The sequence below is a fragment of the Egretta garzetta genome, unplaced genomic scaffold (assembly GCF_000687185.1).
Source record: "Egretta garzetta isolate BGI_Z169 unplaced genomic scaffold, ASM68718v1 scaffold497, whole genome shotgun sequence".
Taxonomy (NCBI): domain Eukaryota; kingdom Metazoa; phylum Chordata; class Aves; order Pelecaniformes; family Ardeidae; genus Egretta; species Egretta garzetta.
The window spans coordinates 119,306-144,038 of NW_009260349.1; the positions used below are offsets into that span (position 1 = coordinate 119,306).

The 24,733-nt window shown below is 47.6% G+C and overlaps 1 protein-coding gene across 4 annotated transcripts; it reads left to right on the forward strand.

The window, feature by feature from the left end:
- Positions 1–12: 12 nt before the first annotated feature.
- On the forward strand, positions 13–20,530 carry USP20 (ubiquitin specific peptidase 20). Of its 4 annotated transcripts, none has more exons than XM_035898208.1 (24): positions 13–848; positions 2,936–3,508; positions 3,888–3,941; positions 4,642–4,704; positions 4,853–4,984; positions 5,562–5,658; positions 5,849–5,918; positions 6,500–6,613; positions 7,737–7,815; positions 9,157–9,598; positions 10,534–10,671; positions 11,938–12,050; positions 12,499–12,671; positions 13,156–13,250; positions 13,811–13,844; positions 14,274–14,319; positions 14,578–14,758; positions 15,231–15,357; positions 15,471–15,640; positions 16,263–16,344; positions 16,720–16,828; positions 17,207–17,309; positions 17,571–17,642; positions 18,361–20,530. In XM_035898208.1, the coding sequence occupies exons 2-24, from the start codon at positions 3,428–3,430 to the stop codon at positions 18,519–18,521; spliced, it is 2,736 nt and encodes a 911-aa protein (XP_035754101.1). In that variant the 5' UTR covers positions 13–848; positions 2,936–3,427; the 3' UTR covers positions 18,522–20,530. The 4 variants fall into 4 exon arrangements, with proteins under 4 accessions (XP_035754101.1, XP_035754102.1, XP_035754103.1 ...); XM_035898209.1 differs by having other exon boundaries at positions 3,404–3,508; XM_035898207.1 differs by lacking the exon at positions 13–848 and having other exon boundaries at positions 2,276–3,003; positions 3,404–3,508.
- Positions 20,531–24,733: the final 4,203 nt, after the last annotated feature.

Here is a 24,733-nt window from a genome sequence, read left to right on the forward strand (position 1 = left end):
AGCAGGCTCTGCGCCCCCGCCACCCTCGGAGTGGGACCCTGCGGGGCGGCCGGTGGCTCTGCCGGTGGCTCGTCCTGCCCGAATCCAGCGGCGTGCAGGGATATTTATATTCAACTTCAGTCACGCTTAGCTGCTGTAGCGTCTGTTAGGAGAGGACAATTATTTTGGGGGTCTGCTGCGCTTGAGGAGCGACGTAGCAGGGCAAGGGGGCAGTTTCCCAAGGTGTTTCTTTCTTAAAAGCTAGATCTCTGGGTGTGCCGTCATGTTGTGACCTCCAGTAATAAATCTGTGTTAAAACCTGGTCTCCTTTGCCTGTTCTACATAAAATGCCTGGCTTTCCAGTACGTGATGCGGTGCAAACGTTCAGCCGAGAGTCAGAAGCACCTGGTTTGTGGTTCTTCTTTGTCAGTAGGGCAGTTCAGTAAATATTTCTTCAGTATCTGAAGTACAAAATGTCGCTAAGAACAACTGCAGACACTCCTTTATCTTGGTAGGTTATGCAAGATGAGCGAGCGCAGACCTGGTAGTTGTTTTGCAGATGAACAGTGCTAGGATTTTGTTTATTCGTACAAACAGTTACCCTGGCAGACTGTGAATCTGCATGTATCTGAAATTCTTGACAGCTGGCTCTAGCCCTGGTACAAAACCACACAGTTGTTTTAAGAAAAAAAAATAAAAAATCACCAAACTGAGAAATGTGTTACTGTAGAAGGCAGAGACACTGGGTTTGGCAGCACTTTAAGTAACTGAAAGTAGGTTGCAGTTACTGTGGAATTGTTCTGACGTGTTCGTGTACTGTTCTTCCACAGCGGTGCTTGAGAAAGACAGGCTGAAGGACTTGTTTTAAGGTAACTTCTTTTCCCATCATACACAGTACATTTTGACAAGCCGAGTTAAGCTTTCTGGCAGGGCTGTTATTAAATTCCTGGTTTTGTGAGCAGCATTAGAGAGCTGGCACGCACCAGCTAAAGCTCTTGGGGCAGAGTCATGGGAAGGTAGGGAGGGTTTGAATATTTCCTTCTGAACAGTTACAACTCGAACCTTTTCTGATGCGTTCAGTCAGGGCTGAGAGGTGAATATGAGGTTTTCCCTGTTTTGTTCAAAAAGGGAAGCCCTAGGTGGGAAGATCAGCATCCCAGAGCTGGGAAGTTTAAAGGCACGGTTTTAATTTTGAGTAGAGGGGCGGTGTCATGGGATGCGCTGAAACCATCCACATCCACAAGACTGTACTGAACACAGCATGCTCCAGAACCAGTCCCCAGTCAGCTGAAGCTGGTGAAGATGAAGGGGTCTGGAGTTAATCTGAAAACAATATTTTGTTTATTTGGGTTTTCTGGGAAAGGGGTAAGAAGTCAAGGAAGGTGAAATACCAAACATGGCATTGCTGCTTTTTTTGTTTTTTTAAATTGGACCAGCCAATGCATTTGGGAAAAGGGGTCAGTTTTGAGGAAGGAACTCAGAGCCTGAAAGTGTGCCAGTTTTATGTGTTAGTCAAAGATACTGCACTCTTGTCACTTGTCTTTTAAATCAACATATGTTACCTGATACTGTTTTGCTTCTCTGTGAAGCTGCATGGAATTGCTCAGCTGATTGTTAAGCATCTCTTCACAGGTTACTGAGATCCCGGTTACAACCGCTGTTGTGTTTTCTGGCATGCAATTATGATTTCTTCCCTCTCCAGTTTTGCTTTGCTCCTCCAGTTCAGTTTATTCAGTTCCAAAGAGTGCTGGAAAAACACTGTTATAAAATTATCCTTGAGGTTTGTCTTCTGCCAAGGCAAGGTGCTAGGCAAGCTTTTCAGCTCCCAAGATAAGTGTTGCTGATACGTCTTATTTGCTTATCTTTCTTTTTTTATTTTTCCCTTTTCTCCCCCCTGTCAGGGATTCAGACCAGGTAACACTGGGAATTCTTTCAAATGTCCTCAAAATGTGAAAACACAGAGTGTAGCAACCATGCTGCTGGAGTTGTTAACTTCAAGTTCATCAGATTTTTCCACTTCTTTTTTTGTAATGACAGAGTGTAGCAACCATTCATCAGATTTTTCCACTTCTTTTTTTGTAATGATGTGGGCTTTTCATGTCTGCTTCATTTCCAGCCAATAGTGAGATTTTGGATACTGGTCTGTGTTGTTAATATCATTTCTTTCTTCTTTTTTTTTTTTTTTTTTTTTTTTTTTTTTTTTTTTACCAGCCACAAGTGAGGTTACTTAAACTGTGCTTAAGAAACACAAACTCTTCTAATCTTTTTTTTATGGCTGCATGTTACCAAGACATGTTTAAAGTCTTTTACATACCCATGGACCACCATGAAAGTGTTTATTGTGCTCTTGGGCATGCAGCTATGAAATGCTCTGTACTTGTGGTGCTTGGATGTACGAGCTGGGTGGAACAGCATGCTGTTACATTTTGTACGGTCTTTGAGAGTTATGTGTCTCACATTGTTAAAAATCTATGAAATGGTAAATTCCTCAGAGACTGAAGACTGGTTATCTGTGTTACAGATCACTTAAGTCTAATTCCCTCTTGCCCAGCTTCATTTTCAACAGTAATCATATTTTTAATGTTTGATAAAGTGATATAATGACTAAATGTTAGATTCAGATCAGCACAGTGTGGGTAGCATGAAGCCCCTAGGCACCATAGGCTAAATACTCATGTCTTGGGCTGCAGCGCCCTTTCACTTTTGAGTCATGCAAACAGGCTAATTAGATTTGTGTCTTTTCATGCTGTGTGTTTGTGTTTGGCAAGAGCAAGTCAGTTTAGATCACCACATTTGTTTTCCCACCCTATCTGCTGAAACACCCGGTTTCTAGGGGGGAAAAGCATAGCTTACCAGTCTAGCCAGGTTAATGGAGTACCAAGTATTCACGGTATACAAGACCAGTTATGTATGTAAAGCATGTATGAGTTAATGGGAGTTTTATTTATTGCTGTAGGACGCTGCATCATTCAGAGATGCTACGTGATCCAGACAGTCTGGGAGTTTAAGATTGAGAAGAGGGGGGTCAGCGCGTCACTGTTCCGCTGTTTTCATTTTGAGGCTACAACAAATCCATCGGCGTACCTGAAAGCGAGTCAGCAGCTGTGCCTGTGGGCTGAGCACCTCCTGACATTTCTGAATGCACATTCCTCATTGTACAGATTATTAGCTTTATTCATGTGTTTCCTTCTCCTCCCCGTTGCCTTGCTCGCTCACCTACAATACCACAATGCAGCCACTCAACAACGGGTCAAAACTGTGCTAGCTAATACGACTGACTCCAGATTTAGATTTGTTTTCATCTCTGAACCTTAAAGATGGGTATTGTAATCTCTAATATACAAAACACGTTAATTTATCTTCTTACAATCTGTGAGAGCAAATCTGACATGTAGCTGGAAGGAACTATCCTTTCTTGTCCTAGGGAAACAGCCCCCCGCAGGTGAAAATGGGGGATACAAGAGACATCTGTCCTCACCTGGATTCCATAGGAGAGGTGACCAGGGATGATCTGCTGCTCAAATCCAAGGTACAGGGGTTCTGGTTGTCGGTCCTTTCCCGTTTAGCTATTGTGCATGGGTTTGCATGTTTGCTTTTCAAAGAAAAGGCTGCCTATCTCCACAGAGGAGAGGCAGAAAGTCTTCTTCCAGTGCCGATGGACCCTGCACAGGTCCCATAAAGTAAGCCTTTGTCAACCCCATCTGATTTATTTCTGTCATTTTATCCTGCTCAAATGTGTGACTTAGCTGAAAGCATGCATTTAACTGGAAGTGCAATATTAAGAAATGAAATGCTGTGAGCTGCAGGTTGGCAAGGCCTGTCGTGTAGAGGAGTTTCCCACTCTTGGAGGGCTAGGTTACTTAAAAACCAAACAAGCAAACAAACCTTCTTTTATCATGAATATGCAGGGAACTTGCCAGTCTTGTGGAGCTGTGGGACCAAATCTCTGGGCTTGTCTTCAGGTAAAAATGGCTTGCTCTTTGTGTGCATGATATGGTGGGACTTCTCTTTAATGTAATTTAAAAAAAAAAAAAAAAAGTGTTGTACTGAAAAAAAAGAAGCGGGAAGCAAAGAGGGTGTTCAGAGTAGAACTATCCACTGTTTTTTGATGGATTCCAAAGAAAAGATTCCCTAGATTAAAGGCTAACGTGGTCAGATTGTGCCAAGATGTAGCAGTTCACTCCTCATAGGTGACTGCCCCCTGATAGTCCTAATAGGAATGAATAAAATGCCCAGCACTGCCTGTTGGCTGGGTCCTGCTGGCCAACTGGGAAGGGAGGCTGCAAGCGTGAGACCTCAGAAGAGGTTGCTCAGGGCAGTGAGGCAGAAAGGAATGACAAGGGGCATGAGGGCGGGCAGGGGCAGTTTATTTTTACACTGGAATGCCCAGACATTTTGAGTCTGCTCAAATGAGCTGCCCCTTGGAGCAGTTGCCTTGGAATGGAGCCTTTATGTGCATGCAAACCTGGTTCCAGGTTCTCTTTCTTAAATCAAACAATTCCAATTTTCCATGTTATTCTGGGCCCTGAATAAAAAGCAGGTTGGAAAACTGGCAAGGTCATTTCTGAAGTTGCGGCTGCTGGTGGGACTGGAGTTGCAGACTCTTCCCTGAAGGGTCTGATTTGTTGTGTCCACTGTACTTTTGCTCTTTTCTCTCACTAGATTGGTTGTCCTTATGTTGGTTGTGGGGAGTCCTTTGCTGACCACAGCACACTTCACGCACAGGTGAACTTTTCTCTGTTGTCCATCTTAAGACAGACAGAGTTGGATTTTTCCCATTACCTAATCCTCCTTTACCCTATTCTGGTAGTCCAGTGTTTCAACTTGAGCCAGCTGTCAAATCAGGTTCATTATTTCACCTTTTAATTTTTAGGCCAAAAAGCACAACCTGACAGTGAATCTGACCACTTTCCGTGTCTGGTGTTACGCGTGTGAAAAGGAGGTGTTCTTGGACCAGCGGCTGGCAACACACACGCAGTCACCACCAGTGAAGTTCACTGAACCGGTGGGTTTGTGTCACAATGTGGCAGGGTTGAACACTCGGCAGGGGTTTTGTCTACCTGTTGCAAAATTAGCCAAGAGGTTTCCATTATTGTCCAGGTTTTTGTTATGATAGCAACTCTCGCACTGGAAGTGGCTACTTCTAGCCAGAGGACCTTGCGTTATAGGATCTCCCAGCAAGAAGACTTCCAGATGACTTGAATATCCATTTTGACTGTATTTTTAACCTTTCCTAGCCTCTTCCATGGGGTGTCTGTTTCTGGGAGGAACCACAACAGCTGTCACATCTTCATTTTCAATGCGTGGCCCATGGAAATTTTAGCTGTCGGACCAGAAACACGTGTACTTGTGACACTGCTGCATATTCCTGATGCCTCTCTTATCATGTGTACTGGAGGCAGTAATGGTACTATTCCCACTCCCTCCTTGCATTAGTGACAGGGGTAGACAGTACAACTGGTTCTTCTCTCTCCAGTGTGCATTTTTAAAATGCTGGCTCGATTTATGTGTAAGATATCTCTCGCAACTCATCTTTTAAAGCAGGCCTCTCTCTGATGCTTATTTCTCTGCCTTTCATCTAGGATGCTCCATTGCCTGCTCACCCTTTGAAAGCTGTTCCAATTGCAGTGGCTGATGAAGGTGAATCTGAATCAGAGGATGATGATTTGAAACCAAGAGGTAACTCTTCATCGAGCGGATGAAAGGGCTGCGAGGGTAACTCTGCAATCTGTAGGACCTGCACTGAGAGGTTCCTAGGGGCAGAGTGTGGAGACTGCCTAGAAAGGGCTGAATTCCATCTCCTTTGGGGAGGAATGTAGAAAGCAGCACGTCTGGAAAGTGTTTCATGCCTCTCTTGTTTGTGCTTTAGGCCTTACTGGAATGAAAAATCTTGGGAACTCCTGCTACATGAATGCAGCACTTCAGGCTCTCTCTAACTGGTAGGCATTAGGGCCTTTCAGTAGAGTCTTTACTAGACTTCACTAAATACCAAAAGTGGTGCTTCTGATGAGTCTTACAAAGAGAAATGAGCCAGGCTAGGTGCAGAAAAGTTTACTGTTTGTTTAGGGCAATACAAGTTTTACAGTAGGAAACAGAGTGAACAGCCAACTTGCGGCTGCATACCAGACTCGTGTTTGGATGAGTGCTGGAAGTAAAACTTCCTAATTTCTATTGCGACAGAAATTTATTTATCATGTGGGAAGGCAAGTCACATCTCTTTATTCTCCCCAGTGATGCCATTCTAACAGCCCATATCCTAAAATACTCTCTAGCCATCCTGCTGAGAACTAATTCCAGGATCTCTTCTCTATACTGGGAAGACTCTGATCAGCCTTTTTCATTTGTTTCAAGTTAGGAGACAATCTGCATCTGGAATCGCTTCTTCCCTCAATTTAAAAAACAGTATCATAAGCATGCTTTCAAAAAGGCATGCATTTAAGTTTTGATAAACCCTTAAATGGAAGCAGAGGAGAAATTTCTGTGCACTGAATTATTCTCTCTTTTTTTTTTTTTCTTGTAGCCCACCTCTCACGCAGTTTTTTCTGGAATGTGGTGGACTGGTCCGTACAGATAAGAAACCAGCACTGTGCAAAAGTTACCAGAAATTGGTGTCTGAGGTTTGGCATAAGAAACGGTGAGTGGTCGCTCCCTAATCTGATCTGGACAGGTTTCATAGTTACGTTAGTCCTGAAGTCTGGCATCAGCAAAGAGGAAATTTGATCTTCAGGGATAAGTGCGTTGTCTAAGGCAGTCAGTTCAAATCCAGTGTAGATGGGTATGCAAGGATTGTCCCCGTAGATCGTATATCCTCCTACTGGTGATAAAATGGGCATATTGATGTCAGTGAAAAGAAGACATGCTTAATGTTATAACTTTAAAAAGGAAGAATTTTTTTTTTAATATAGCTTCCCTGTTGGCAGTAAAGAAAAAACGATGGAGTAAGGGAATACCCTTGGGCATTTCTGAATATTTTGCATGGACTGACCAGCACTTAATTGCACTGCTCTTGATTAGCAGAGGGATTGATGATTTGGATGGAAAAAGCGATACAGAGATTTTTACCAAAGAGAGTGGGAAATCCAGGTGATGTTGTGGGAGATATTCACTATTGGTTCAAATTCAAGACCAGTTCAAAGAATGGTGTAAAATAATGCAGCTCTGTTTAAATCTGGAGTTGTCTGCTCCGTGCAATCAAGTGAAAAAAATCAAACTAGGAATTTAAATGGCATTGCATGCTTGTTTCATGTTAGTTGTTAATAAGGGATAAGTAAGAGAGAGAGCAAAAGTAAACTGTCTTTCTGGAAGAGAAGGCTGTAGACTTTGAAGCCATATAATGTCATTTTAACATTGGATTTGATTTCCCTCATTTACTGCATGGCCAGCCCACCCACATTTTGAGAGAGACATGGTGCTGCAAAAGCAAACCAAGTAACTCATTGCAAAACCCTGCTCTGGAAAGAATCACTTGAGACAATTCAAAGTGTGGACAGAGCTTTAAGTTAAATATGCTCTAGGGAAGAGTCTTTCTGGAAAGATAAACTGAAATGACTGCAAGACATTTTCTGTCTCTTAATTTGTATGTCATCCTCCTAATAGAGAAATATATGCCCAGGCTTTGCAGGTGCATAATTATCTTTTGTCCTTTTTAACGAGTTACCACACTCTGTTCTATGGCTTATTAGACAAACTGGCTCCAAGTCTGATAAGCAAACTAACTTCTCTTTTTTTTTTTTTTTTTTTTTCCCATGTCGAAACAGCCCGAGTTATGTTGTTCCAAGCAGTCTATCCCATGGAATTAAACTTGTCAACCCCATGTTCCGAGGCTATGCACAGCAGGTGAGGCCTCAGTAAAACCATGCCATTGTTCCAAAGACGGTGGGATTTTTCTTCCTGCAGTGGTGGTGCTTGTGTTCAGAAGGAAGAGCTTGAGCTCAGGGGTCATGCCCATTTTGTGTCAGTATTAGTGATCTGATAGAGCGCTTGGGTGGGATTCATGAGACCTGGGTTCTCTTCCAGGCTCGGCTTCTGGCTTGCTGGTACCAAAACAGTGCACTTTTCTGTGTCAGCTTTCTCACCTCTGAAATGACAATGGTCACCTCCTTTGTAAAGGGTTTTGAGATCTATTGGTACATGCTATGTGAGAGTTAGGTATTATTTGTTCACGTCAGAGCTGAGAAACCTGGATAAATCCGTACTAAAAAGTTAAAGACCTGACTGTTCTGTATTCTTTTTCTGGGGAATTGCAGCACACTAAATCTTATTTAAAGATAGTATCCTTTTTTCTTTGAAGTTTTCGTCAGCATATCTCTTGTGTTTATTCTTTAGAATAAAATGTAAACATCAAACTATGGTTAGAAAATTTACAAGAGAAGTGATGGTACATCTAAACTGTGATACTGACAGGAAATCAAAACAGAGGATAAAAATAATGAATAATGAAAGAACTTCTATATTTATCTTTGATGTGAAGTACATTGGATTGGAAAACTCTCAGCTGTGAAGAGATAAAGTTGAAAGGAAGACAGGGCAGGCTAAAAGCCAAAATTCCATAAAATAACAGAAACATCATCATTAACTTTCTGGAGTTGTCAAAATACCAAGTTGCTTAGCAGCAGGTCCTTTGAAGCCAATGTATCAGCTCTTTTACCGTGTATAATGAATGTAGGAGCTTGCACCTAGACTGGATAGTCTTTGGTTTCTGGTTCCATTCCCTATTTATTAAAGATTTTAATCTGCCCTCTCTAAGAGAGTGATTGCCATGAGCAGAAGTCAGTGTTCATGAGATCTGTTTTGTGGGTAAGAGTCTATTCTCTGCGGCCTGCTGTCTTTGCTGGGTTTCTTCTTGTCTCTCGCATCTTATCAGTGGTAAACCCCTGATAAACAAGCTCATGGTTTGCATGCTACAGCTGCTTTCTGGCTTTTCTGTGTCCTTCAGCTGAAGATGTTCAGATAAAAATTGGGCCTTTTATCGTTTAGGAGTTAAAAACATTTATGTAGCCGACAAGGGTCTCGGTACATTGCCATGGCACTCTCTCTGGGTCTCCTTGTGTTGCAGAGGTGGCTAACCTTTGTGGGCAGCGTAGAAAGAGGCTGTGACTGGAGCCACCTCCTCTTTTGTCCCTCTCATTTGTCCCATTTCTGGATGGATACTAACATGGAATTACTCCTGGGTTTCAGGACACTCAGGAGTTCCTGCGGTGCCTGATGGATCAGCTTCACGAAGAATTGAAGGAACCAATTGTTGCAGAGACAAGAGATTTGGATACCAGTGACCAGGAGGACAAGCGAGAGGGTGACCGAAGTCCTTCAGAGGATGAGTTCCTCTCCTGTGACTCAAGCAGTGACAGGGGTGAAGGAGATGGTCAAAGTCGGACCACAGGGGGCATGGGCAGCAGCTCCCTGGCAGAGACAGAGTTGTTGATCCAGGATGAAGCAGGGAGAGGGATCTCTGAGAAAGAGAGGATGAAGGACAGAAAGTTCTCCTGTGGCCATCGGCGCAGCAACTCGGAGCAGGTGGATGAGGATGCAGACGTTGATACTACTATGATGCCAGCTGATGGTAGAGCCTCACCTGAGATGCTGCCAGCCCCCCGTCCTGCCAGCCCGTGTAGGACACCAGGTATACACCTCTTCTGGTCGTGTTATTTTGGAGAACACATTCTAGCATCCTATGCAGGGACAGTGTTGTAGTGCAGTGGCAAACACCACATCATGTGACTGTTCCTTCTACGGGTTTCAGAAGGTTTTGCATCCAAGACTTTCTTCAGTGTCCCTGGCTGTAGTTCTGTCGTTGTGCACAGTTGCTTCTGTAAGAAAACGTAATGTGTGAGCCAGGGAGGTGCTTAGCTGGGCTAAAGTGCTATGGAACTGAGTAAAAAAAATAGATCCTGAAGGCAGTGATGCTGCCTCTGCCAGACCTACAAACGCTGCATTTATGCCTTTTCCTAATGTAAGAAAAAGGTTTTATATGTGTGCATTGCTTTTTCTGATAACTGGCCTGGGGAAATACTAGCTGTGGAGAAGGCGTGGAAGAAGGTATTTGTTAATGTTGGACTCTGGCCTTTGTTGAGAGAAAAGGGAGATGCACGGTTTGTGCATTTCTGTGTCTTAGGGAAAAGAAAAGAGCAGCAGTTAAGACGTAGGTGTGGAGTCACCTCAGACTGAACATATCCGATCTTTCAACACTTCTTTATGTAAGAGTCTTACTCTGCCAACTGGCACCGAAGACAGCAGTGCTGTTTATGTGGATTAGGGATACAGGAGCAAGCTGTAAAACCTAATTAGTCATAAGTGTGAAAAAATGGCGGGTTGGTTTCTTTTCTGTATAATTATTAGCTGTTCAGTATAGTTCTGTATGCACTCTTATCCATGCACTGAGGAAGCTCTTATCTGCCAACCTGTGCAAGCAGGACAGTTATTAGACACTCAACTGCGCATATTGGGAGCAATTCTGTGCTGGAACGCAGAGCTGGGCTGACACTGACTGCAGCAAGGTTGCCTTTCATAACTGGGGTTTTCACCAGTGCTCTTCCCCCTCCCCATTTTCCTGAACAGAACCTGACAATGATGCCTACGTGCGCTGCTCCTCACGCCCCTGCAGTCCAGTCCATCATGAAATGCACTCCAAGCTCTCCAGCAGTCCTCCTCGCTCCAGTCCTGCCAGGCTTGGACCTTCCTACGTACTCAAGAAAGGTAGTGCAAAGAGCGTATGCTGGGAGGCAAAGGGGGGAGCACGTCGAGGGGGAGTTCATTTACAGACGAGAAAAGGAAAATGTCATGATTCTTCATTAACAGTTGCAAGAAGTGCCAATGCCCCTGGACATTGGTGCTTTCTAAAATACTACTAGGCAAAGACTACAGTAAACCTGCAGGGCAAGTCAAGCTCTGGGCACAACAGATGTTCTAGTACGCCCTTATATTGGAGCCTGAAACAATTTCCATGTCTGCATTTGCATGCTGTGTGTGTTACTAATAAAATGGCTATGAAGTCCCAGGCACAGGCTCTGTCCCTTTAGGGGAGCATGGAGATGTGTAAATGTTTGTCTGCCAGACTTGAATTTCATAGCATGTGGGCCAAAGAACGGTCAGATGATGTTACTGAGAGTGAGCTTCCTGCCTCTGAGCCATCTTGGGCTGACAATAATAGAGTCAAGGCTGCAGATGTCAATCCAGCTCTGGGAGCATTGTTAGACTTCAGAGTGGAGCCTGGCTTCTGTTGTTATCAAACTGGTGTCTTCATCCCAAGCAAACTGCAAATCGAAATCCCTTGACATTGCAAAGTCTGCCAACACAATGGCCTGTGCTTATCCCACTGTCCCTCCAGCCGTTCAGTAATGGCATTCTTTCCTCAACTGTGTCCCGGCCCCTTGGCTGAGGTCAGCACAGCCACAGATGTTCTGGCTGGATAAAAAACACTCTGTCTCCATGCACGTGTGCATGGGGAAGAGGGTTCGTTATTAAACAAAACTGTGTGTTTGGCCAGTCCCTGCTGTGGAGAGTCCTTTCCAATGCAAGACACCTGGGGAACACATGGTAAATGTCAGAGGGAAAAAAAAAGGACAAAGTACACAGGCAGGTGAGGTGGGGCAGGAAGTAAAGTGCAAAGCTTAGAGCAAAGTATTGCAAGGCCTCAGAAAAGCAGGGACTCTCTGTGGCAGGGCCAGGCTTCTAAACACGTAGGATGGGAGCAGGATTTCCAGTAAGACAGTTTCTGCCTGCTGAGGGCTGGCACGTTTGTGTTGGTTCAGTTGGCTACCTCCCCCTTTCTTGTACCACCTGAAGCAGCAGTGTTCTTCATGCCACTGCACAACGGGCTCCACTGTCTCTCTGGCATGCAAGTGGCATCTGATCGTGCAGGACAGCGTTTGTCCTGTGTTCTTGCGTGGCTGCGTGACTCTGCTGAGACAGGAGACTGGGAAGGAGTTGCTACATGATGGGGCTTCCTTGTCTGTCTTTCAGCCCAGATGCAGGCTTCTGGGAAAAAGAAGAAAGAACTTCGTTACCGCAGTGTGATTTCTGACATCTTTGACGGCTCCATTCTCAGCCTGGTGCAGTGCCTCACGTGCGACAGAGTGAGTCGTCTGGCCGTTGGTCAACGAGCATGGGCTTCAGCTTGTGGAGCTCTTCTTAGGAAACAGTGCTCCTGTTTCCAAACACTGTGGGGTGCAGTAGGCCTGCTAAAATGATGACAGGTTGATGATGGGGGAGGTGTAAGAAACGTGCCACGCCAATAAGTCGCATTTCTCTGTGTAGGGGTCTGTTTGCTTATCCGTGTTACTGAGTTGGCCTGGCAATATCATGTTCACATTAGAAAACTGATTTCAGTGCTACAAAAACCATGATAAAAGTCATCCTGCTGACAGCAGTGAAGCATAATTAGCCGGAGTGAGTTGCTCTTACTGCTAGCTCAGGTTTCTAGCCTAGACAAAATCCGAGCAGTGATAAAAGGTGATGAAGGTCATGTCCCAGCTCCATTACACACACAGGAAACTCGGACCTCTTCCTCTTGCATATTTCCAGGTTTCTACGACAGTGGAGACATTCCAGGACCTGTCACTCCCAATCCCAGGGAAGGAGGACTTGGCCAAGCTGCACTCTGCCATCTACCAAAACGTGCCAGCTAAGACAGGGGCATGTGGGGACAACTATGCCTCACAAGGCTGGATTGCTTTCATCATGGAGTATATCCGGAGGTGTGTTCCCTGTGCAGGACCTCTTTCTTCTGGGGTTTGCCCTGCAGTGCTGGAAGGCAGCTATCCCTAACCAGTGGTTTTTACAGCAGAATGACAACTGTAACCATTCTGTGGATGACAGTATGTGGTACCTCACAGGGCTTTGAGCCTTTTAATGTAAACCAGTCACTACTGTTCCTCTAGTTCTGTCGCACACCTTGAGATCTCTTGTGCAACTGATAATCCCTCACTGCTGCGTTTTGCTCAGTCTTGCCCTCCGGAGCAAATTAATTCCTGGTGTAGTTTTTCAAATCATCTCCAGTTTGAGCAATCACGGTAGGAACATCAGCTGAGAGAAATCATGCTTTCCCTGCTCCTCTGGGATGTGCGATGAGCTTAGGACCTACAGCTAGAAGGAAACCCATCATCCATTTTGGGTTTTGTACGTCAAGGGGTCCAACTATTTTATGTGTAACTCTTTCTCTTAATTCCCTCTCTCCTGCAGATTTGTGGTGTCCTGTATCCCTAGCTGGTTTTGGGGTCCTGTTGTGACGCTGGAGGATTGCCTTGCTGCCTTTTTTGCAGCAGATGAGTTGAAGGGTGAGTTTTCTTCAGTGTGGTCTGACAGCACAAAACAAGGAAAACCACATGGAGGAGTTATTGCACGTGTGTTTTGGATTAAATCTCCTGGACATCCTGCCTCACTATTTCACTCAGAGACTGGCAGTACCAGAAGCTGGCAGTTCAGCATCTCTGAGCAGAAGCGACTTTTCCCACCTGCCCAGGGGTGCTGCTTTTTCATTCTGAATCTGGGTGAGAGTCTCTTGAGCGAGGAGCAGACGTGCCTGTTGGTTGGTTGTGAGTGCTGTGGCTCCTTCTTAGTGTCTTTGCTTTCTCCACCCACTCCATCAGCTCTATAGGACTTAAATAATTTGCTGTATTTACCTGTGTTGGTGGGCAATTGTATACTTTCCTGCTAGTTGACTGCATTCTCTTTTTGCCTGTACTTATTGAGAGAAGGGCTGGTTTCGATCTCTTCTCACCCTGGCTTCCCCAAGAGGTTGCTTAACTTGGTTTCTCTGCACTGGATGGAAACATAGCTATATCGGCATTGTGTGCTCTGAGTAACTGCATAATGGCTTTCTTCTCTTCGTCTACAGGGGACAACATGTACAGCTGTGAACGGTGTAAAAAGTAAGTTTGCATTATCTGTATTGGGTTGTATTTCTGGAACTTTGTACTGCTGTCAATCATTTTGCTATGCCCTCTGCCTGGACATTTCTTCTGCCTTGCCTTAAATTGGAGTTCTGGTCTTAAGAGGTCACTGATCACCAATAGGAAAAGTGCTGGCTTTGGGGGGAAAAGAAAGGAAGAAGGACATGAACAGGGATGTGGCTTGGCAATAATGGAGCAACTGTATTAGAAAGAAGCAGGACAAACTGCTCGTGCCATGCTTCATTTGGGAAGGATGCTGCAAAGAGCCTGAATTTGTTGCTGCTGGAATTCAGGATTTGTCTTGGATTTCAAAGTGAGCAAGGCCCAGACAGAGCAAGACCCTGTCTTGCCTTTTGGCATCCCTTTGGTTTAGAGATTTCTCACAGCTAGTTTCTTTTTCTCCCTCAGACTGCGGAATGGAGTAAAGTACTGCAAAGTCCTCCGCCTACCAGAGGTGAGTAAAAGCACCTTGTTTCCCAGTTTTCTTTCAGCAGCCACTGAGGAGGTAAGGAGGCTGGAGGTAGAACAGAAGGAGCAGTTTGTTTTGGTGGCAAAGTCGTGTATCTAGACCAGAAGAAACTTCTCCATTCTAAGCTGATGAGCTAGGAGAATTCATGGCCAACAGGCAAAGAACTCTTGCAAAGGTCAGATGCATAGAGATGTGCTGTCAGATCAGAATACCCACAGAAAACTTATGTTCTCTGTCTTTTAGATTCTTTGCATCCACTTGAAACGGTTCCGGCATGAGGTGATGTATTCCTTCAAGATCAACAGTCACGTCTCCTTCCCCTTGGAAGGGCTGGATCTGCGACCTTTCCTAGCCAAGGAGTGTGTCTCCCAGATCACCACCTACGATCTCCTGTCGGTCATCTGTCACCATGGCACAGCAGGCAGTAAGTCCTCCTTCTGTGAGTGCGGGCAGGGGTGAACAGGAACGAGATGAGCATGAGCAAAGCAGAAGTGTGCTCCCAGACTAGCCAACACCTCTCTGGGGTGAAGTGCAGTGCAAGACCAACCCCCTCTATCCCCAGCCTTGCTCAGCCTCAGCCCTTTGAAAAGCAAACCAAGCAGCTTCTGACAGATCCCCTGCAGCTACTGCAGCCTCACCGCTGGGTTGGCTCAAACCCTTTCCTGATGTTCAGTCTCACTGAGAGGCCCTTTCCAAGGAAGGCAAATCAGGCTGATAGTGCCAGGCTCCCCTGCTCCGGCAAAGCTTGCCTGACCAGGAATTACGCCTTTCTGGTTTTTTGGCACTCTCTCTGTCCTCTGCCAGAAGCTGATCTGGTCTGTGCCGCTGACATTATCCCAGGCCTGGCTTCTGTCTGCACTCCAAATCCCAGCAGCGTTGTGTTTTCTCTGTTACAGGTGGGCATTACATAGCCTACTGCCAGAACGTGATCAATGGCCAGTGGTACGAGTTTGATGACCAGTACGTCACTGAAGTCCATGAGACCGTGGTGCAGAATGCAGAAGCCTATGTCTTGTTCTACAGGTGAGCAGTGCCCTGGATGCAGCCATCCCTTGCTGGTTGCGGAATACACAGAAACGTGTTTGGAAAGCCAAGTTTTCGGGAATTGCTTATTTTCTCTTCCTTTCCCTTTTAAGGAAAAGCAGTGAAGAAGCTGTGCGAGAGCGCCAGAAAGTTGTGTCCCTTGCCAGCATGAAGGAGCACAGTTTACTGCAGTTCTACATCTCTCGAGAGTGGCTCAATAAATTCAACACCTTTGCTGAGCCTGGTCCCATCACCAATCACACCTTCCTGTGCTCTCACGGAGGTAAGGCAGTGCTGCTGGACCTGCGATGGCAACTCGCAGCTGTACCTTTATGCTTCCAAAAAAACCCTCCAGCTGTAGTCCTGATACAGTGTGCGCTGCGGTAGGATCCGCTTCTTTGGCAGAAACTCCAGCCCGCTCGGGGAGAGATGAGGCAGTCACCCCATTGTCCTGCTGATCGGAGGCCTGGAGGGATGCGTCGTGCTGGGAAACAACAGTTTTCAGTTCTCTGTTTGTTTTTAAAAACAAACCTGTAGAAAGCAGATAAGGCAGCATTTACCCACGCTACCCTATCAGCAAGGTTGGCCTTCAGTGTTTGTTTGGAGAACAGCACACGTGCTACTGAAGGGAGCTGATGCCATGTTCTACTGTTCTGCTTTATCTGTCATGCTGGGGAGGCCTCGTGTTTATAAATCACCAACTGGAAATGAAGCACTTGATTAGAAACTGAGGCCATGAATTGAGAAACCTCCACAATTACTGAACTCTTGACTGTCTTCCATTAGCAGAAGAGGCAGATTCTGGGATTGGGGTTTTCAGCAAGGAAGAGCTGCCTTTTTTATGTGTCTTTACCCAGCAATGATGAGTTCCCTGGTTAACTCTCCCTTGTGCCTTTCCTCCACAGGGATCCCTCCTAATAAGTACCACTACATCGATGACCTGGTTGTGATTCTGCCCCAGAACGTGTGGGAATATCTCTACAACAGGTGAATACGGCCACTTCAGTCTTCCTCCCAGTGAGTCTTGGGTTTTGTTTCACACCTTGGGCAGTGACCTTGGCATAATCCCTTCCCAGGGCACCTTAAAGGCCTGCAGTACTTGGTGTGGACTGGCAAAGACTTGAATCTGGTAGAGCCTCCTCATCTAAACCAAAATGGGCTGTATCAGTGCATTGTCCCAGAGCAGTAGTGAGACCCTCACTGTGTCGAGTAACAGCAGGAGATTCAGAAAACGGCTGCAGTTGCGCCCTCTTCACCAGCCTCTGTAGTGGTGTAAAAATCCATCTCTGTAGGATTCGGGGCTGGGAAGCATTTCCATTCTCCTGCAGTTCTCCATTCTCCTCCCTCTCTTCCTGTGCTTAGGTTTGGGGGTGGCCCTGCTGTGAACCATCTGTACGTGTGCTCGATTTGCCAAGTGGAGATTGAAGCCCTGGCCAAGCGCAGGAGAATTGAAATCGACACCTTCATCAAGGTTCGTACGGGAAGCATCTGGAAGCATCGGCAAAGGGCAGAGGTGGGGAATGGAGACCCATCACAGGCAGTGGAAAACTCCTGCCTGTTTTCCAGAACATAGCCAGGAGATTGACCTTGGGGTTCCCCAGTGCTAACAGCACAGGGAAGGGCAGCTGGAACACGATAATGCTCTGCCTGGCTGCGTGCAGGCACAAAGTTTGAAACCATCCTGGTCTCTTGCCTGCTCTAGTGAGCAGGAACAGCTTGTGAGGACGGTGGTAGAATTACAAGGGGTTCTTCTGAAGAATGGCAAGGCTGCCTTACAGTTAACTGAAGGGGCTCCTCCAGGTCTCAGGAGTGACTGTATCCTTTCTGCATGTCTCCTCTGCTCTCCCAGCTGAACAAGGCTTTCCAGGCAGAGGAGTCTCCAAGCGTCATCTACTGTATCAGCATGCAGTGGTTCCGTGAGTGGGAAGCCTTTGTCAAGGGGAAGGATAACGGTAAGAAGCCAGAGACCTCTGGAGTCTGTCGGGGTGAGAGGTAGAATGGAAAGGTCTGTTTGCTCGGGGCACCTCCTCAGTGAGCGCTGCACCCAGCTGGTGTGACTTGATGCTGAATGGAGTTCAGACGCCAGCGAGACTGCCTGGAGGTCACCAAGGGCAGGGCAGAAATAACAAGGGAACCAGCTTGGGGAAATAAGCTGAATCTGGTGGCAATGGGGAAAGCTGAGTGGTTTTTGCCATGTTTGTCTCCTCTTACAGAGCCTCCCGGACCGATTGACAACAGCAAGATTGCGCTCACAAAAGCAGGTGGCCACGTGCAAGTTAAGCAGGGTAAGGCTTGTGCTGTGCTCGCTGTCTCGTGGTGTTTCTAGAAGGGGAAGGAGAATGTGCCACTGGATCTGGCTGTCCATGGAGAAGCAGCCACAGAGCAAGATGGCATTGCAGAGTGTGACAGTTCTCTGCAGTCCCTGTGCTGACTGCCCTGTGTCCTCTCAGTTGGCAGCTCCTGTGTGACCCAGTTGCTGATGTGCTCACTGTAGTAAAGCCCGCAGCCCCCCATCGCCTGCTCTTGCTGGTCCCCAGGCCCCGGCCACCACTCGCCTTCGCCCAGCGTTGTAGCTTTGACCTTGTCTCACTCCTGACTTGTCTTCGCTCAGCATCTGCTGTGCGCCAGCTCGTGGGATAACCTTGCTTATGCTGCCCTCGCTGGGCTCTCCTGCCCAGCAGCTAAAGATTGCATTTCTGTCCTGGTTATCGCAAAGCAACCCTTTCTGCTTTCCTCCTCTGTACCCTTTATGGCAGAGGTCTCTGCTTTCCCTGCTTTGTGCTTTGACCACCTTAAGTTGTCCCTCCTAGGGCAGCCTGGAGGGGCGTTTTCAGCCTCTCCCAGGCAGTGCAACCCCGGCTACCTGGGACTGCCGTGTCCGAGTGCACAGCCGCAGGCCCCCGGGCTCTCACAGCTCATTTGTGGCCGTGCACAAGCGGGTCAGGGAGGCCGAACCGAGGGCCTGCTGGCTGCACGTCTGACTACTGCTGTTGTCCCTTTCAGGTGCTGACTACGGGCAGATTTCCGAGGAGACGTGGATTTATTTAAGCACGCTGTACGGAGGGGGCCCAGAGATCGCTATCAGGCAGAATGTGGCCCAGGTCCAAGAATTGGAAAACCTGCACGCGGAGCAGAAGATTGAAGCAGAGACGCGGGCTGTGTGATCTGTGCGGGACGGGGCAGGGAAGGTACGGCACAGATATAACGTCCATGTGGGGATGGAAGGCTGGGGAATCCTGAGGAGTCAAACCTCATCCGTCGTCTGGTACTCGAAGGTGTGTGCGCCTCCCACCACCGCTCCCGGGGAAGGCAGGTTTCCTCCGCCATCCTTTCACGTGGCTTTGAATACAGGGGTGGTGCTGGGCAAGACTGGGAAGAAATCAGCTTCTCTGTAATTCAGCTCTGGATAAAGCTGCGGTACGAGAGTGCAGCCAAACTTCACCAGGGTTTGTGTTGACCTGAGCCCTCTCCCTTTTGTTTGCTTACAAGAAACCAGCACTCCCAGCTTGCCCCCACTGAACTGAGTATCTGCTCCTTTGCAGGTTTTGCTTTTGGCACTTTTCTTTTTAACTAAATCAAATGTGTAAAGGTAACGAAATGGTATTTATGTTCCCAGTGGGCAGTGTTGCAACTGAGAAACCTCTTCTTTGAAGCTGACTGAAGCCACGAGGTCTCCCGGTAGTTTTGTGCTGTCACAACTTCCTGGGTTTGCTCTTTATCTAATTCTTGCAAATTCAGTTGCAACCAACTAAGAAATTTTGAAAGAAAGAGGCCGTTTCTGTCTCCCCCGGCCCCTAAAGCCACCTTCATGGTCCTGCTGTTGGGTTGGGTTTTTTTTTTTTCCTTGTATCTGATTTCATGCTTCCTTCACATTTTCAGAGAGCAAAGCTGGAAGATGAGTCCCCCTTCCCAGTGGCTTCCCATGCTTTCCACTAAAGCTCCTGGCAGCTTTGTAGCGATGGGGGTGCAGCCTTCCAGGCGTTTAGCTCACAGGGGTGGCATGTGAAGCCCAGCACTGTTAACGGGCAGGCTGCGGCGGGGGGGACAGGACAGCTCCTGCGCAGAGTTTAGGACTGGGGGTTCATAACCCTGCTCTCAGCCTGGCCCTGCTGTAAGCCGGGCTCTGTCCCCACAGGGTGGGTGAGGGACGGGGAGGAGCCGGCTGGTTCGTAGGGAGCCTGCTCAGCTGGGCTGCCCTGGGACAGGGCCCTCATTCAGTGCCGGGGAAGGGGCCCGGCTGAGCAGGCCCCTGCCTCCTGAAGCAGCTTTTTAGGCCTGAGCTGTGTTCTGCGAACAAGCCCCCACCTGTGCGCTGAGGTCATTCCAGCTTCTCGACACAGATGTCATTTGTGTGCACAGTGGCTCATTTAACGAACAGAAACAACTCCCTCCCCAGTCTACTGCCGCCAGCGCAGCCACGGAGCATCCGATAGCGGAGGGAGGAGTGAAGATGACAACGGCTAAACGCTGCCTTTCTCAGCAGGGCTGCTCTTAACAGTTCTCCATTCATCTCCTAAGCCAGAAAGGCAACAGTGAAACCTCTGGAAGCACGTGAGTGCAGTTTAATGGAAGGAGAGGGAGGCAGAGGTGGCCTCTGGTGGGCTGAGGGACCAAACTCTGTGTTCATGGTGCTGGAACCTGAGTGATTCCACAGCATCCAGTCTGGCCTTGGCGGTACCAGGCTGAGCAGATCCCAGGGGGCTGGGACCTCCTGAGCACCTCGGGTAGGAGCGGGAGGGAGGCAACGATTGCTCTTTGAGTTCGAGAGTAGGAAAAGGTGGAGGAGAGTTTGAAAGAAAAATGTGGCCTTCAGAATTTATTTTATTTTTTTTTTTAGACCAAATGTTTGCTGCAAACAGCAACTTCTTTAAAAAAGTGTCTGTAAATGGTGCAGCATGTGAATTTTGCGATCATGTTAATTGGATGCTTGTATATACCCAGCCAGGCCCGAGGGGAGCTCAGAGAACGAGCCACTGTTGGGATTGCTCATTGTTTTAAGCCGTCTTTGTTAGCCACTGCGGCCGCCTTCCAGTCTGCTGCAGAGCCTGTCGGGCTGCATGTCCGTGGTATCCGTGCTGTTCAGAGGGTGCTGTACAGATTGTGGTAACACTCCTGTGCTTAAGTGTTATACTTTGTGCTGAAAATGTATTACAATAAATACATGTGCATTCAACAAGTTGCATGATCTGCTGCCTGCTGGCTGTGGCCAGACGGCCTGAGCTTCCAGGGAGCTTATGGTGTTAATAAAGAAAAAACACAAAAATTTAAAAATTCAAACAAAAATCCAAACTTCTGGCTGCCAAGAGGCTTTCCAGTAACAAATCCTGCTGAGCAGCTGTGGCAGCCCAAGCCTGCTCAGCCCCGCCACGCTCGTTCAGAGGGCGCCTGCTCCTTCCCCTCCCTGCTCACGACTCCACCTTGCATTCGCCCCGCGCTCTTCCCGACCATCCGTGCTATGAAAGTAACTCGCAAGGGAAGCGGCTGAAGAGCCATTGAGCTGTTCTAGGCTTCTAAAGGTGTCTGTCTGTCTGTCCTGTGGCTGAAGAGGCCAGTACTGATACCATTTCCCTGGTGACACTTGACAGCAGCCGCTGCTACTGTGGCCCTAGGGACACCGTGCTGCTGCCAGCACCTCCTACCACCGTGAATTCATGGAGCTGCCGAACCAGGGGGGTGCTGGGGGGCTGCCCGAGGCCGAGGGGCTGGGGGACGCACACAGGCTCTGCCAGGGCAGGGGGTGACGCCGCCTTCGCTAAGGCCCCACCTCTCCGAAGAAACGGAGCTCGCGCTGGGTTAGTAAGAACGCGCAGTTTGTTCTTTAGCAACTTGAAGTCAACCGCCAAAACTTGCATCTCGCAAACAAGGCCGGTCACCTCAGCAACCACAGAGCAGCTCCAGGCCTCCCGCAGCGGGGCCGAGCGCCCGCCCCTAGGGAGGGGATTATTCAGTGTCCAGACAAACAGCTCGAGCACTGCTCTGGCAAACCTATAATTGCGCTTTTTGTTACCCTCTGTCCGTTAGAACACTCCGAGCTCAGTTCTGCATCCCCATTTCATTTGAAATCTGACCGCAGCCTTGCTTTTCTCCGACTCCCGCGGTAGGCAGCCACGCTATTTCTGAGCACGCGTCTCAAACGCCGCGAGCTTTGGGACCTGTTCCCAACGTTGGCTGCGTTTCGTGGCTCAACTCTTATCAGTTCTTTTTGCAAATCACTTCATTTTCCCCTTATCAGGTCCCTATAAAAAAGGGGAGATGAAGGAACTATTCATGCCTTGGACTGACGGAGCAAACCTCCCTCCCCCCCCAGCCTCCTCGCACGCCCAGGTGGGTTGGATGCAGCCGAGCTGCGCACGCAGGCAGGGAGCGCTCTGGGCTACCCCCACCACGGACGGGGGCTGCAGGGCCCACGCACCCCACGGCTTCACCATCGCCAGCACCTGCCCTCGAGGCCGCCGCTGTGGCCGGGGGGGCCGGTGTCTCATCCCCGCCCCCCCCAATGGCCAAGGCACCGAGCATCCCCTACACCCCGACACGACCGGGGACGCCGCCAGCAGAGGCAAAGCTCGTTTAATTTTCTTCCCAGTTACTGCTCAGCTTGGTTTCAGCTTCCAGCCCTCGCTCAGCTCACTGGGTTGCGCTGTTTCTGTTTACGGTTAGCGATGCTGGTGCTGCTCAAGATAAATCAAAGTTAGAGCCAGGCCGACACCCCCGCCTATTCACTGCTTCCCAAAAATGCAAAGACTGAGGAGCCTCTTTCGTAAACAGTACTGGTTTGTCCTGAATTGACAGGGATGTTAATTAGCGCTGGCAAATAACAACTGGAATTCCGTTAGAAGAAAAACAGCAATCTGACCTTCAGGAAAAACCCCAACCCCTCTATACAGCTGCTTCAGATGAAACGATCAGCCAGGTGTCACCTCCGAGGGCTGTACAACCGCAGCCCCCCGCGGCTCCTCCATGAAGCTGCTCCCAAGGAACCGGCCTAACGGCGACGGAGCAGCTGTCCCGAAGCCAGCCAGGGGTTTGCCTCAGCCAGAGGCACACACGCTGCTCCCCCCGCCTGCATATTTACACGGAATTGTAAATATCCTCACCCAGATTTACGGAAAAGCATCAGATTATTCCGTGAAGGGAGCCACTACTGTGTGTCATACACCTGCGTGTTCAGGCACGCGTGCATGCAGAGGCCTGACTTGCTAGGCTCAACACAGGTATAAAGCATAAACCATCGGCACCAAAACCACCTGCCAAGGCGTCCGGTGAAACCCAAGCAGTCGCTCCGGGCATCACCAGGCACAGCGCTGCTAGGGGAGTCTGTGCCCCAAGCTTCCAGTTCCCCTTGCCTCCCACTGAAGTGGGAAAAAGCAAGAGCCACCGCCTGCCCCCGCCACCACAGCAAATGAAAAAGAAAGCCCCTGACCACTTCAGACTCTCTTCAGTGCCAGCTGGAAAGGTAAAAATTGGGTAAAACTGTGTCTCCAAGTGACCTGATGGGGAGCGGCTGCGGGGGAGTCACTCAAAGGCACAGGCAGAGCCAAATCAATCCGCCAAGTACCTGAACATTCCAGTATGAAATAACAGGAAATAAAACCCAAACCAAACCCCAAGCACCATGAATAAGAATGCGTCACCCTGCTTCTGAACAGAGCAGCTCGGTTCTGCTTATTTGTTGTAAATCTTACAGCTGGACGCGAAACCCAAATCCATCCCATAGAAGAGCGAGGAGTTCGAGCGTGGCTTAGGGGAGTTTCAGGCTACAAAATTTCTATCTGGCTGAAAGAGCCACAGCTCCGTTCCCATTCTCAACTGGAAAGGGTGCTGCTAAGGCAGAAAGGTCACTGGAGAGCAACGGCTGGAGCAGCTCAGCACATCGGAGAAGCCCCAGCAGAGGCGTTGCCTTTTTATTGGGAAAGGGAAGCGACCAAACCATTTTTCTTCTCCTCTGGCTGATCAAAAGGGTCCACTGAAACCGCATTTCTGGAATTAAATGTTTATTTAAATACGTGGATGACTTCCTTTTCATTGGTACAAGGTCAATATTCGCTTTCAAATGGAAGCACTTTATTTGGTTGAATTCTGTCTCCAGAAATGAATGGGCAACACCAGAACCTTTTACATTGGCAATGAAATCACAACACTGAGATGCCACCAAAATCCAGAGCTCAGTGCTCAAACACACATACACACACATATACAAATAAAAAAGTGCTCGACATCATCATGTTAAAATAGAATTTGGCTTCTTTTAGGTCTTTTGACACTTCAGGCAGGAAAACAAAGAACAATATGCATCAAACTAAATGAACTTCTGAAAAATACTCAGCATTAAACACAACTTTCGGTATCAGTAAATATGTTTCTTCTCTATTTACAGGTGTTAAGAAAGGGCATTAGAGACTTTTGCTGGGGATAATGAGAGTTCATAGGATGTAAAGTCCACGCTTCTGGGCGAGATCAGTAAATTCAAGCAGAGTTTTTATAAACCAGTCACATATTTTGTCCTTCAGATTTTGCAAAAGGTGAAGTCTACAAAAATGACTCATTCGCTACCCTGAATAAAGGCAGGGGAACGAAGATGTGTAGGCCACAATACCTGACTGGCACCATTGTTTTCTTGCAGGAAGTTTGAAGATCTGGGCTTTCGGGAACTAGTTGCCAAGTTTATAAAAACTCCATACATGGTCTTTTAATCAAACTGGCGAAGAGAATCAGTCAGCTAAAGCTAATGCTCCTTCTAAAGCGCTATTTAGCAACACAGACATTGCAATTGTTCAAATGTTCCACAGAGGCTGACAATAATATACTGTCCACCTAGATTAAATATAGAAAAGCAAACTCTCCTCTAATTTTTACATAGATGGCACAACACTGGGTGAAAACGAGAGCTTCTAGCTGCGGATTCAACAGTGCATTGGACACGAGAATAAAAATACTGCAGCTAAAAATAATTTTGGAGATCTTTTTGCACACCTGTTAACTGCTTGACCATTTAGATCCCCTGAGATGGATGGCACAAAGCCTTGTACAGAGCCACAGGTGCCAACCACGCGGATCACGTTCTGCTATCGGAGGCTCATGGATCTAAACAGTCAAGTGACCACAGTAGCAGCAGTGATAAGGATGGTAATTTAATTGATTATGACCCTTCCGACGCTGCTAACGCCGTAGTTGAGCGGCCTCAGTGTTAGTATCGGCTGTTGGGATCAATGCAGGCTCCTGAGCCACTGGAATTCGATTAAAAAACCATGACCTTTTGCTGGTTGATGCTTGCCGATATTAAGCACCATAATACAACAGCTACAGTACTAACTGTAGGACTGAGGGACTTTGTGCTATTAAAAATAAAAGTTGGTATCTGGAATGGAGAGAAAGGGAA

Bases quoted from the DNA above. Each gene is read 5' to 3' on its own strand.
- USP20 (XM_035898207.1), top strand. From the start codon at position 2,899: ATGTATGAGTTAATGGGAGTTTTATTTATTGCTGTAGGACGCTGCATC. The intron at 13,845-14,273 runs GTAAGTTTGCAT...TTTCTCCCTCAG, and splicing joins AGCTGTGAACGGTGTAAAAA to ACTGCGGAATGGAGTAAAGT. The intron at 17,310-17,570 runs GTAAGAAGCCAG...CTCCTCTTACAG, and splicing joins TGTCAAGGGGAAGGATAACG to AGCCTCCCGGACCGATTGAC.